General features: G+C 51.2%; 1 protein-coding gene across 2 annotated transcripts in view; it reads right to left on the minus strand.

Moving 5' to 3' along the window:
- PPIL2 (peptidylprolyl isomerase like 2) overlaps nt 5129–14175 on the minus strand; it is a 60130-nt gene continuing 51083 nt past the window's right edge. For both annotated transcript variants that reach the window (XM_021412315.1, XM_021412316.1), the window contains exons 17-20: nt 8940–9012; nt 8722–8784; nt 8059–8198; nt 5129–6479 (exon numbers count right to left, since the gene is read on the minus strand). In XM_021412315.1, coding sequence (XP_021267990.1) covers nt 6386–6479; nt 8059–8198; nt 8722–8784; nt 8940–9012 — 370 coding nt within the window. In that variant the 3' untranslated portion in view covers nt 5129–6385. The remainder of the gene's footprint in view (nt 6480–8058; nt 8199–8721; nt 8785–8939; nt 9013–14175) is intronic.

A 14175-nucleotide genomic window follows, 5' to 3' on the forward strand; every position in this document is an offset into this window, starting at 1 on the left:
GGGGGGGCTACTCTGCTTTCTTCCCCTGGGCCCTGCTTTGCTGTCTGTCAGTTTATTAGAGCCCCATTTTGCTGTTCCTTTCCCCACCCCATCCCTTCACTGACGCTTCAGACATTGCTCAGGAAGTCTCCCACGAAGCCTGGAGACCTTCCCACGTTCCCCTCTGCCCTGCCACCCCAGCCCTCAGCTCCTGCCCTGCCCCCAGCCCTGGGTGCTGTGTGTTGACCATATTTGCTGGATGAGAGACCAAAGGGGAAAGAAGTGTTCTGCCAAGGGTAGAGTGGGCCTGAGCAGGGCAGGCGTGGGGCGAGTTGCGTGCTGCAGGCACAGACACTGCTGCAAGGCAGTGTGTAACAGCTGCAGTGCTGGGTGCTGCTCTGTGCCCTGGTGCCCCTTGCACCTCACTGGGCTCCACTGTCCCCACGTCCCTTTCCCCGCAGCACATTGCTCAGTGCTACTGGTTGCCATGACAATCCCGGTGAAATTCCAAATGGGCGCTGAGCCGAGGGCTTGGAAACCTGGAGGTGCAAAAGATCAAAATGAGAAAGTGCTGCGCTCAGCCGTCAGCTTTGAGAGGCGGCAGCCTCCTGTCCTGCTTGTGGCAGCAGCTGTGCTGGAGCAGCGCTGTGTCCCTGCCCGGCCTCCTCCCCTTCCCCTTTGCCTCCCTGGCCCACAAACCCATCTGTGAGCGCTGAGCCTGGACCTGCGCCAGGGACTTTGATCTCAGCCACGAACTCCTGTGCAGGCCGATGGCTCCTGTGGCACAGGTCCCATGGGGAGCTGGGGCGGCTGCCCCCGCCTGCGCAGCTCTGGGGAGGGGACTCTGTGGGGTGGGCGCCTGCAGCCAACACCGCTGCGCCTCACATGTGCTGTGCCCCTGCCCGGGAGCCCCATGGCCAGAGCCGGAGAAACCAAAGCTTTAAACAAATGGGGTGCAGACCTTCTCTGCTAAAGGCACAGCAAGTCGCTGCCGAGCCCTTTGCTTTCTCTGTGTTTGCTATCTTTATTTTAACGTCGGTTCCAACCAGCGAGCTGGCGAAGCTGAGCCCTTTATGTTATTTGGAGGCAAACATGCAAAAGGGACTTTTAGCAATGCCAGATTGCAGCTTGATGAAATGAAGGCAAAACAGGGTCTGCCTAAGCACAGAGATGTAAAACGATGGCAGAAGAGCATCTGTGGCTGGGATGCACCCATCTGGCTGTGCAGACCACAGCAGCAGGCACAGACCCCCTGCCACAGTCCCAAAAGACCCTACAGTCCCCAGCAAACAGTGGGGGTTCCCTGGCCCAGGATCAGGGCAGCAGCCACCCTGGTTTCCTGGGCTCACCCATTGCTTTGCTCCTGAGGCTGAGGCCACAGAGCGCAGCAGGAAAAGCTGAAAAGGCCTTCTGTGGAGCAGGGAGGGTTTTCTCCAACTCACAAAAACAAAACAAAACAAAAAAAAAACAAAAAACCCAACCCCAAATGTGTTCTTAAGGAGAAGCAAAGATCAGAGACACTGTAAGCAGTGCAGACGAAGCACCAAAAATAGCACCCGAAGTTCCCTCTGTGCGCTCCCTGTAGGCAGCCAGCTCTATATTTGTCTTCACTTGCCCTGCTGCTGCAATCAATTTGCAGTTGCCGCTGGCGAGGAACCCATCTATTAAAAGCCTGGCTGGGATTTGCAGTGAAGATGTCTGCAATAAAATAAAATAAAATATTTGCCCATTTTCATAGAAAAACCCCAGTGTCTCTTGCAGATCCCCCAGCCGCAGCCATGCAGCAGCCCCATGCCTGTTGCCATTGTGCAGCTCTGGCCGTGCCCTGCAGCACTGCTGCTGTTTCACCAGCGCAGCACCAGGCTTTGCTGCAGCGAGGCCTGGACGCATTTGGCATTTTCTGACTGCTGGCGCCTTATCTCGGTGATTTGCTGCCAGCCACGCTGGGGAGGCGGCCTCCTCGGGGTCCGCTGCTCTTGTGGTCAAAACAAATGTTTTCTATCATCTCTTTCATCCCAGGATGAAAGCACAGATAGAAATCACACAGCTGCTCCCTTGGTGGGCTGCTGGGAAGCCACTCTCACCGCCTCAGAACACTTCCACGGGGGGATTAGGGGCTTGGCAAAATGAAGCTGGGGCTGCGAAAACACAACAGCCCCATTACCAGGGGGCTCTGCTTCCTGGAGGACAGCAGCACCCCCAGCCCTGCCCGGTGTGGGTGGGAGCTCCCACACATGGGGACACCGCACACGGAAACCTTCATCCCATGGGATCCGCAGTGCAGGCACCAGGACAGAGCCACCCCGCTGCTCTCTGCCCGACCCAGCACCAAGCTCCTGAAGAACAGGCGGGAGGGCAGCGCCAGAGGCACGCAGCACAGGCAGCCAAGCACAACAGCAGAGAGGGGATCCAATCCCACCTATAAATAGAGCAGGGAAGCAAGCAAGCATCAGGGAGGGAACGCGGCCATTCGAGCTAAAGGACAATGCTGGCAAAAAAGCAAATAGATATAATTAGCCATTAGTAAATGGAGGCCCAAGATTAGAGAACGTATCTAATATCAGAAAAGTGAGACCTTGGGAGGCTTTCCAGGGGGAAGGGCTGAGGACAGCTGGCCTGGCCTCCCAAGCAGAGCGCGGCTGCTTTTTAGGAGCCATGGAGCTGCACACTGCCAGCTCCAGCTGCTGCGAGTGCACATGAGCCTTTCTCCTGTGCCAAGGGGAAGATTCAGCCGCCCTGTGACGTCAGGAGCACAAAGACCTCGCGTGGGACTGGGAAGCAGCACCAGCACAGCCCTGCCAGCCCCGGGGCCTCATCCTGCACCCCAGCCCGGGTTCCTCACCCCTAGGCATGCCCTGCGCCTGCTCTCCGCTCAGCTGTTTTGAAGAGGGGTTGTGGTACACACAGGACTGCTGCTCCCGCTGCTGGGGTTTGCAGGGGCACAGCAACAGTGGGAGACGCTTTGCTCCCTGCTGCTGTTGCCCGAGGATGAGGCTGGCAGGCTGTGGGTGCCCGAGCTCAGGGTACCCAGTGCCGGCCTCGTGGTGCCAAGCCCTGCAGTAGCAGCAGCATCCCTGCGGGAGCTGTAGGCATCCCAGCAGTGTGTGGAGCACAGTGGCTGCCCCAGCCTCGCCTTGTCTCCATCCCCACAGCCCAGTCCCCCCCTGCAATAAATCTGATTTCCAAAGAAAGTGGAAGCAAGAAATCCCGGCCGCACCACTCCGCCAAGGGGCCGACAGCCGCCCGCCTCCTTCCTGCTCAGCCCATGTCTCTCGTTATCCTCCTCCAAAGCAAACAGTGCTGAGACAGTGGGGGGCATTGGGCCAGTCCTCCCCTGCTTCCTGGCACGAGGTTTCCAGCATCCGTTCCTAGCAAACCTTGCTGGCGAGCTGTGGCTGCGGGTGCTGCACCCCCCGGTGCTGCACTGGGGCAGAGTGCAGCTCAGAAGCCCCAGAAGCAATGGGATGGGGCTGACACAGCTGGGTGTCACCCCATGGGGATGGGCACAGCGCCTCTGCCCCACTGCTGCCCCCAGCACGGGACTGCACCCCCACCTGCTCCAGTGGTGTTCGCTGCCAGATCTCAGGGAGCAAGGATGTGCTGCCCACCCACCCCATGCTGCTGCTGTTCAGCAGAACGGCTCAGGTGTGGAGCAAAAGGAGGTAACAGAACACACATGTTACTCAAGACCAGACAAAAGCTATGCTAAAATCCCACTTTTTCTCTCTTCTAAGAGCACTGACCATACAAGCGTCAAAGCAAAGAGAGCAAAAATCAGCTTGCAAACAGCACAGCAGCACCCAGCAGTGGTGTTCTGTACGAAGACTGCCCAATTCCTGCCTGTCCCTTGGAGCAGAGCAAGGACTGGGGCCAGCATCCCCTGCAGCACTGTTCTGGCTGCAGAACCCCGGGGTAGCAGGGCATGAAAGGCTCAGAGAAGCCTCTTCCCCCGCTCTTTCCTAGCTCAGGTAGCGGAAACTCTGCAAGCGGCCCTGCAGCAAGCCGGGCTCTGTGAACACGAGGGCTACACTGCCCGGCCCTGGGCACCGACCTCGTGTCCTGCCTGCCTGGCCAAAGATTTTGACTTGTACTTTAAAGGAGAGCTTTGTTGCTTTGTCCCTAGGGTTTTGCCAATCAGAAGAAAAGCTGAAATAAAAAAAACTGAACAAAACAAACCACCAACTATACATACATCCAGGGGCCGGAGGGAGCGGGGAGGTGGGGGTCAGAACAGAGGCCCAGGGCTGCAGTGCCCCACACTGACCCACATCGTGGGCTCACGGGTGGGCAGGGTCAACAGCTGGCAAGGGCAGGAATGGGGACAGGAGCGGCTGGGAAAGCACCCAGCCCAGAAGCTGGGGAGCTTCCCACTGCTAAGAGCAAAGCTCCAAGGTGACTCTGCCTTCCCGGAAGGCAGGAAGCGGTGGCTGCTCCTGCCTGTTGGCCACGGTGGGAAACTGTAACGACATGGGCAGTGCGAGGCCGGCAGCCCCGCAACGACCCCTCACAATCCACAGACTTCTGCCAGAAACCTCCACCAGAATGGGAAAGCAAGCACCGCTCTCTGCAGCCCCCTGCTGCAAAAGGGAGCCCTTCTTTGTATCACCTGCAACACGGCCTCGGTTGGGCAGGAGTCCTCGCCACACCGCTTCCTTGTAATCAAAAGCTCCATTCTTTCATAATAATCTCTGTTCTCATCTACTATGAAAAACCAGTTTGCTCTTACAGAGTTCATTAAACTGGCTGCAACGGCTCCAGCAACACTGTGAATTTTGCAGCTGTAAAATGCACTGAAGCAGATGGTACAGAAAAGGGATCGATACCCATCTGCCAGGAAAAGGCCAGCCCCGGAGAGGCACGGAGCCGCAGCCTGGTGCACGACGCCCAGCTCGAGGAAAGCCCCGCGCAGCTCCAGCTCCAGGAATCGCGGCGGGCTTCCTACCCTGCTAAACGCCGCAGAAAACCCCTGCTATTCTTTCAAACGAACCTGAACTTCCTATGATTTAACAAGGATGGAATCATATCCGCAAAGATCCCCGAGTTCCTTACAAGCATCTTGAAGTGTAGGAATGAATCATTTCCTTGCACAACAATCAACGTCGTACTGCCACGATCCTGGAAATCACAGCCGAGCGGTCAAACACAAGTATTCAAAAGAAAATAAAAGCATTTAATTGCAAAACCCTTTACCAAAATTTTTTTTTTTTTTAACAGCAGTTTCCTATAAATGGAGACTTTAAGCTCTTAAACAACCGATACAAATGTACTGGTTACAAAGATGACTACAAAACTACCTCCTCAGCCAGACAGGGGAGAGAGGGTACTGCTGTGCTCTGGAAACAGCTGAGGTGAGCTGAAAAGTCACATTCAGGATCTAGTGTACCACCTGCAAGTGAGGGTAACACACATTACATTTCCCAGGCTGGCACTCTGTCATCCATAAGGCCTTGTGTAAGCATCCTAACAGTGTGGCTACGGAAGGAAATATCTGATGCCTCACAGCTACATTACGTTGTTTTCCCTAATAGCGAGGACTGATGCTGCAACAGAACAACATGTGTGCTCCCCTGCAAGGAGCAGCCCTCGGGGATGGCTAAAAAAATGCTGTGATGTTGTTTCTGTTCCCGCTCAATTGCTCCAGGCTGACACTTCCGGACCCACAGGGCAGCTCTGAGCTGGGGCAGCCCGGCCCCCGGCTGCGCAGGGGCTCCAGCGAGGCCAGCTGCCGGAGGAACTCGGTGCCCCTGCAGCAGGCACGCTGCTCACTGCTCAGGCTCACTGCTTTCCAGGCTGCTACAGAACACACGGGTGCACAGAGCTCATTTCAGAGCGAGCGAGGCCCTGTGGAGACTGACAGCAGTCAGTCCAGCCAGGAGCCAAGAGCAAAAGATGGAACTGGTCCTTGCTGAGAACAAGCAAAAGCCAGCTGGAAAGGAAAGGCAGGACAGGCTGCAGCCCTCTCCTCCCCACTGCAGAGCGTTCCAGCAGCTCGGGCGCTTCCCCAGCACACCAATTCATCAGGCAGAGCCGGCGTGCCTGGAAATGATTACCTGTAAAAGAAGCTCTTTCACAATGTAGCTGTTCACTGAAGCAGCGTCCTGCAAGGCTGGGCTCTGCCTGGGATGCTGCTGGCTGAGCAGAGAAAGGCTCCAGCTAATCCCCAGCGGAGCTGGGCTGCCCGCTCCCTGCTCAGCTGAACAACAACAAAAAGGCCTGCGAGAAAGATGCAGTTGGGGGCAACACAGATCTCCAGAAAACAAAGCCACATTAACCAGCCTTAACAAAGCAACAGTTTTCTTCCGCGGTGAAGGCTGGTGCCTTCCCTCTCCCCAGGACAGATTGTCTTTTGGGCTCTTCAGGGACACGTGGGAGGCCGCCTCTTCTTCTTTGCTGTGCTGCTGCAGTGCTACCAGGAGCTGAAGTCCCCAAAGCCTGTGCTCTTCTTCTCTTTCTTTGCAGCTGTGCTTGTTGAGGGCCCGTCATCTTCCACACTGCGCTTCCTGGAGCCAAAATGAAAACATCCCTTAGGGACTATTTACCGCTTGGTGGGAGCAGGGCAGCTGGCTGCCTTGCCTCTCCCTGCAACAGCTATGATGGAGCCAGCTCACCCCTTATGAATCAGAGAGGAGTGCGCGCCCTGGGCTGGCACAGCAGGGCTGGGGCTTCTGGCTCACCCAAACAGTCTGCAGGGATGGCTCGTGTCAGGCTTTGAACACTTCCAGGAATGCGTTCAAACCCCAGCAAGTTCTCCAGGTCAGAGCTGAAGATTTAACAGCTCCACTTCTTAGCACAGTCACTGCGAAAGTTTGAGCCACAAGTGCTGCCCCACTTCTCACCCGCGCTTGTGGCAGCGGAAGGATTGATGGGGATCGAGGTGTAAAGCACCACCTGAGTCTGTTTCTTGTGCGTGGCATGCTGCAGCCGTTACTGCTATTCCCAGCCTACCTTGAGCAGTTTATAGCCCCATGGAAACGCTACGTGGCCAGGTCACGTTCTGTGGTTTCATTGTCAGATAGCAGCAGCCAAAAGGGAGAGGCCTGAGCCAGAGGGCTGCCATGGCCTCCTGGAGGCAGGCTGCAACGAGTGAAGCACCAGCAAAGAAAGGTCCCTTCTGTACCGCTGGTAACAGTGCAGAACGACAGCAGTTTTATGCTGAACATAGTATTTTAAGGTCCAAACAATATTTTATAACCAAAAATGTTTTACTGAGATGCACACGGAGCTGACCTACGTCGACTGCCATATTGTCATTCTCAGAGTTATGCAAATGCCTGTAAGTGACACAGGCACACAGAAGCTAAGTTGCTGTCCAAATCTGTGTACACACAAATACATGCCTTTATGCAAGTAGGCAGATAACAGTATTTTTGCAAATCCTTTTACAGAAGTCTGCTAAAAATCAAGTGTAAGGCGTTCATTGTAATTTATCCAAAACTGACGCTGGGCTGCTGCTGAGGCAGCATTCCGTGCTGGCCTTAGAAAGCAAGCGACGCTGCCAACCCCAGCGGGTGTCTGGGAGAGGGTGCTTTGGGACAAGCCTGCACAACCTGCCAGGCACCCTGAAGCTCCCACAACAAGCCTGGGAACCTGCTGGCTGCACAGGGAATCAGATCAGCAGACTGATGCAGGTTGAAGGCAGCATCTTTGTGCTCAGGAAAAGCTGCTAAAAGAAAAAATATCCACGGGACAGTGGCCTTAAGAAATAGCTGCAGAAGAGGAAGAGACCAGAATAAAAGATGGAAGAAGCAGCAACAGTACAGTTCCTGCTCAAGGACTTCTGCATTGTGGACATGTATCTACAATTGTGAAGGCTGCACACGCTGCTAAGGACCATCTCAGTCATGTTCAAGTGCTGAAAAAAAAAAAGCTCAGATAACTCTCAATTTTGAAAAATAACAGAACTAGAGGGATCTCCAACTACTGCATGACTGTCTTTGCAAAGCTTATTGACACTAAGCAAACATCTGGCCTATTCCAGAGCCCCAGCAGGTAGCCCTGAGAAACAGCAATGGACAAGGTCAGCATCCAGCAGGAAAGGCAACTAATACTGAGCAAAGATCAGCTGGGCAGGGCACTTACGCTGCAGCCATGTTAATGTATTTTCCAATCCCCTGCCGGTAAGTTTTAGGAGTCTGGACCTCTTTCTTCAGTGGGACCACCTCAGCTTTTGTTTTGGCTGCTTCTTCTTCCAGCTGAACCTTCTCTCTTTCTGCAGCAACCTGTGGAAGCAGAGAGCAATATCTGTTGCAAGAGCTAGTCCAGAGTAAGGAGACCATGACTATAGTTCTTTGAAACTCTAAAGCACTCTAAGACAGCAATCAGCACTGCTGCAATTACAGGGTTGGCTTTAGGAACTGGACCTCAAGTGCCACTACAAGCCTGCTGCCTGCAGCCATTACAACAAAACTCTTTCTCACTTCCATCTATGGTGAGCATTTGGAAAGGAAGCTGTCATTAAGGGTGAGGAGGGGTGCCGGGCCAGACTGAGCTCCAAAGGCCCCTCTGCTGAAACAGCAGCGGTGTTCCCGGCGCACCAGGCAATGCTAAGGAGCAGCCGTTCCGCCTTACCTTGTGCCTGTGTGGGCCGGGGGCTCCCACATGCAGAGGGAGGTGCAAAGAAGAGGCACGGGAAAAGTATATGGCCTCCACAAGGGATCAGCTGGGGCAAAAACCAAAGTCACTGAGCTACAAAGCTCTCAGAAGAGCAGCTTTGGCCTATCACGTGAGAAACTCCATCCTCACCTGCGCGTCTGCCTCCTCATACGGGTCAACAAAAACGGTTGTTGTCTGGATTCGTATTTCCTCCTGCGAGCAGAAGAGGAGGACAAGTGACTCTCTGGTGAAGCTGCACCACCTGCCCCAGGTTCTGCTTTGGGGAAGCAGCAGCAGCAGGGTGACCCTGCCACGCAGGGCCACAGATGCTCGCTACCCCCGCACAGCTCCCGTCACTTTGCCGTTACCTTGGGACGGTCTGTTTTCGGGTCACTTTCCACGTTCTCCATAGCAGTCAGAGTCTCAAAGCCACCGACCACTCTAAGAGAGAAAGACAACTTCCAGCTGTCACAATATAACTGCAATATTCCCGCACTCCCACATCCAATACCATCTCTGCCCAACTTCTCTACCAGATTCTTATACCACTGTGTTTAGGGGACGGGCAATCAGCAACTGTATATGGAAGATTAAGATAATGTCATTCAGGGTGGAAGGCAAGATTTTTTTCTCAAACCTGGGATTTGAGTTTTAATTTAAACAGAACAAGGAAAAGTCAAATATTCAGAGATAATGCAAAGACATCTTCCCCTCAGACTTGGTGGCCTTTTAGTGCACAGAAAGCAGCCAGACGGAAAAGGAGCAACTGTGGACAGCTGTCTGTGCAAGAAAAAACAAATCCACTGCAAAATGGGTTCATTTGCTAGTGTTACATGCATAAATTTGTATCTCATTTATTACTTCAATGAGCTTTGGAAACTAAAGCAGACTTGGTCAAGAAAGCAAATATGTTCTCATTAACTTCCCATTTTTTGCTTGCAGTGATGAAGCTGGTGGGGGCTTTGGGAAAGCAGCAGAGCATCAGGTGTGGACACCTCCCAGGGCAGGTTGTATCCAAGAGGACACTGGATCCCTGGGCGCTCATTTTTCAAGACAACGTATCCCAGTATTTGCTTTGAGACATTTAAGAAAGACTGAAGACTTCTGGACTGTTGTGTGGTGTTTTTTTCCTACCCCCTTCTCTCCCAAAAAAGCAGCATGGAACAATGGGAAAATTCCAGAAAAGGATATTTAGAAAGGATAAATGGGCTGATCCAGATAATTATAAGCCTGTCCTCCTGGCATCTATCCCAGCAAAATAATGGAATAGTGGAGACAGGACATGATTAAGAAAGAAAGGAAATAAGTAACGGCCATCAACAACGTTTTGTGGAAAACAGAGTCTGTCAAACAACCTTCTACCTTCGAGCCGGCAGCTGTGGCTAACAGGGATAACGCGCCAGTGGGGTGGACTTTGGGAAGGTGCTGAAATTTTGATGGAGAAACCAGAACGATGCGAACACAGCACGCATTAAATAAAAAATCCGGCTGACAGGTGTGAAAGTCTGCCTTTAAATGGGAACTACCGAGGCAGTTTGTTTCCAGGGGGTCCTGCTGGGATCACAGCTCGGTCCCAAGATATTTATCAGTTTCATCCACATCATCGTCCCCAATTAAATGTGAAAATGGCTATACTTAGAAGAGCTGTAAATAAAGATTGCCGATGCCAAGGGATCCAGGTCCTTTAGAAATGCAGGCTGTAGCTGGACAACATCTGTGTTAACCCAGCCAAGCCACATGGCCAGGAACCAAAACCACAGCCCATGCAAACGTCTGTGGGACAATGAGGAGCAGCGTGATTCTGAAAAGCGCTGCTCCCGGAGCCAGAGGAGCTCGGGGCCAGGAGCTGTGCAGAGCGGGCAGGGCCTGCTCCCCAGGGCTGCACCTCACTGCACCACCCTGGGGAACACGGGCACTGAGGATGACCACAAAGGAAAGACCCGGCTACAGAAAGCACTGCCGGGATCGAGAGGCTGCTGCTAAGCACCTGCCTGAACAGAGGCACCCTGCAAACACTCCGTTGTCGTTTTAGCGCTCCAAACTTCTCCTCTCTGTTCCCCAAGGGTGTGTCGATATTCTGTAATCAGGTCGTGACTTTTAAGAGCAATTAAAAAAACATTTATGCGGGCTAGAACAGACGCATGCATTTGCAGCTGGAGATGGCGCACTGGGGGAATCTCCTGAGAGCAGAGCGGGGCCTGACAACCCTACATCAGCTTCAGCAAGTTCATAATAAAAACTCAATTTCAAAATCCTCCTCGGGCCAATATCAGATCCACGTTTAATACCAATGATTAACACACAGCCTAAGATATATTCACTGTATTTTAATTGCCCCTAAAGGAAACTTCTGATTTAATATTGGAGGATTTTCTAGCCAACAGCTCCATTCATTATCTGCCTGTGTGTTTCCATTTAATTAGGTTCTGATAATTTAAAATAGTCAGATCAGCTGTGCACTAGCAATCTCAATCGAGTAATCCCTTAGCCCATAGCTAAACTTCCCACAGTATTACCCCTAATGTATTTTGGCAATGCTCACAGATCTTCACTCGCTGCTCTAATTAAACATTATTGGGAATACTTTGTCACTTGTACATTTTAAATCAGTGATAGATGTGGCATTCACAGGTCAGAAGTGAAGGAACTCAATACCACCTGCTCTGACGTGGTTATAAAGCGTCAGGAGAGAAGACAAAGATATTACCGCTGGGATGGTTTCGTGGCTTTTAGATCCACTGTTCAGATGTCAAAAATAATCAAACAGAAATTGCTAGTTAGCACTTCTTATAGGACCTTTGTTGTTTTACTCCCTTCTATTGCTTTTGCTGTTAGCGGTAAAGATTGCATTTAAATAAAAGGATTTGTATCACTTGTTGCGAAGTTCAGACACCAAATCAACTCCACTTACAACTGCAGATGTGTCCTGCAGAGAGGGAGACAGGTGCTCCAGGGAGGCAGCATCATCTGCAGCATCAGCAGCTAGCTAAACATTTTGGCATTTGGTGTTTTGGTGTTGCTGCCTCCCTCCCATAGTGACAAGCTGGTCCTTTCATGCCAACCGATGCAAAGACAAGGCAGCTCTGGTTCCAGACAGCAGCGTCCCTTCATTTCACCTATCATTTCTAGCAAGGGTGCTCCTTGTTCACAGGTGGTGACACAATGTCCTTCTCATCTCACTACAGCTATGGACCTGCAGAGCAGGCCATTCTTTTTCCTTCTTTAGCTTCTTTTCTCCAAAATGGAGAACTGTTTTCTTTCACACCCCTGCCTCGAACGCTTTGCACGGAGAGTATTTCCATGCCTGTTGCAGCGTCAGCACAGTGAGCTCTCAATACTGGTTTGTGTCTTTCCATACTGTGATAAAACTGCTAATAGAAATAAATTTGAATACAAGCCACCAGCTGAGAGAAGACAGCCCTGACCAGAAGAACTGGAAATAATTCCCTGATTAATTTTGTTCAGGGAACCCATGCCAAGGATCAGGCCCTGCTGAGGTGTTTCCAGAAAGAACAAGATCTGACCACACTCACCACCATCCATGAAAACGGGACTACGTATCAATCAGGAAGCTTGTGGCTAGATGCAAAAAAATATGTATTTTGACTCAAAGCCTCGAATTGTACAAAGTTTTGCAGAACTTTCTTTGACTTATCAAGTGGAATGCTGACACACATGCAGGCTCTCAAAATATGAGATGCTGTTACTGTCAAATCTCATGACGTTATTCTGCAGCACTAAAATCAGACCGGCAGAACGCAGTGTGTCCAAGGGAACCACACCGAACGGCGAAACCAACACAGCAGAGCACTTCTGGGGATTCTCTGCCAGTCCCACAACACACATCCCGGCTTTATGAAGAAAGGCCCACAGAAATGTTGCCAAAAAAAAAAAAAAAAGCCCACACAAGTTACATGTAGGAAAGACCATCAGGTCAGTACAATAAAGCACTAAAAACCTTCTAAAATGAGAGCCGCTACCTAACGTTACTCAAATAACCCACTAACTTTGAAGAAAAAGAGATAAAACCTGCTGTATGTACGCTGCATGAATGACTCCGAGTGTCAGCATGAAGAACCCTGCACATAACCTTCACTAAAGCAGAAGGTAAAGGCCAGAGGCTCATTCTGTACGTGCAGCTGGCACTAAGCAGAGGCCGCCGCTGCCACTCGGCAGGTCAGCAGAGAGCGGAGGCAGGAGGGCAGGAACGAGTTTCCCCTTTTCCTCTGTTCCTGGCTCTGCTCCTCGGACAAGGTGCCATGCATGCTTTGTCCTAAACAGACCGAGCAAGTTTCTGCGAGGTTTAAACAGCGGTTCAGATGACAGCCCACAATGGAAAAGGAGACACCTCAAGACACCATTTACAGGAGAACAAGCAGTGAAACTGAGGGTTTGCTGTCTATCTCCAGAAGATGTTGAACAGAGAAATGATGATCTCAACTATATATTTAGCTCAGCGTCCCTGAGGCAGCTTGTTGTGCTTTTAGAGTAGCTTGATAAATGTTGCATTGCATTCGTGCATGGGGGATGAGGTAGGTACGTTTAGATTTTTTCTGTTAAAAAAGTAATGGAAAGAAAAATATGTTTTACTGAACACTGAGCTAAGTTAGCACTGGAAATCTTTGGATCTCAAATTCAGAGCTGTTATTTAAAATCCTACTTCACGTTACAGCTCTTTCGTTATGCAAACCAGTAACTTTGTCTTACAGTCACTGCCAAAGCCTCTGCATGAAGTGCAGGAGAAACATGTGGAGAAAGCTCAATTGATTTGCAATATGCCAGCAGAACTCTCACTGCTACATCAGTGTTATTCCTACAGAACACTGCAACTCCTGAGCAGCCTCACAGCCACTCACACACGGACTTGCTATTTCTCAGGCTCCTGCTTAGGAGAGTTACAGGAATTGTGCCTTAGCAGCGCTGGGGTGGCAGCGCTCCAGGATGATGGGGTTTCCTGACCAGAGGACGAAACAAGAACAACGTCTGGACTTTCTCAAAGAAGAAAAAAAACAAACCACCAAAGCTTTAAACTAGAAACAGGAACCAGAAAGAAATGTTGTTTTGTAAATACATTCTGCCCTCAAGCTTATTTTTATATTAAAAAAAAAAGAGTACCCGCATTTATATACACAGAGAACAATATATACAGGCACAAAGACATACACTCTCAGGACAAAATGTTTTCTATGTATACACCCAACCCAAAATGGAGTGAGCAATTCCAACTTGCCACAAGGATGCAGTCTAAACATCTCTATCTCCCAGAAGGGCCTAAGATGGGCAGTGAGACACGGTAATGGAAAGCAACAGAACAGTACAGCAACTTGGAGCAAAGCATCTGGAAACCAGACTCAGTAGATGAACCTGGCGCTTCCCAGCTCAGAAGCTGCTGGGGTACACCAATCCATAGCAAACAGGGAACGTTGCACATAGAAACAAACACTGTGCACTACCGAATCACACCTGGGTAACTGCATAATGCACTGCAGCAGCTTTACATGGCTATCACTTCAGAGGACAAGAGCACTAAACAGGTTAGGGGATATTTAATGCAATGATGCTTATCCAAGGGAAGTAAACTTTCTGCCACAAAAGCATCTGACA

This window comes from Numida meleagris, chromosome 14, assembly GCF_002078875.1.
Source record: "Numida meleagris isolate 19003 breed g44 Domestic line chromosome 14, NumMel1.0, whole genome shotgun sequence".
Classification (NCBI taxonomy): domain Eukaryota; kingdom Metazoa; phylum Chordata; class Aves; order Galliformes; family Numididae; genus Numida; species Numida meleagris.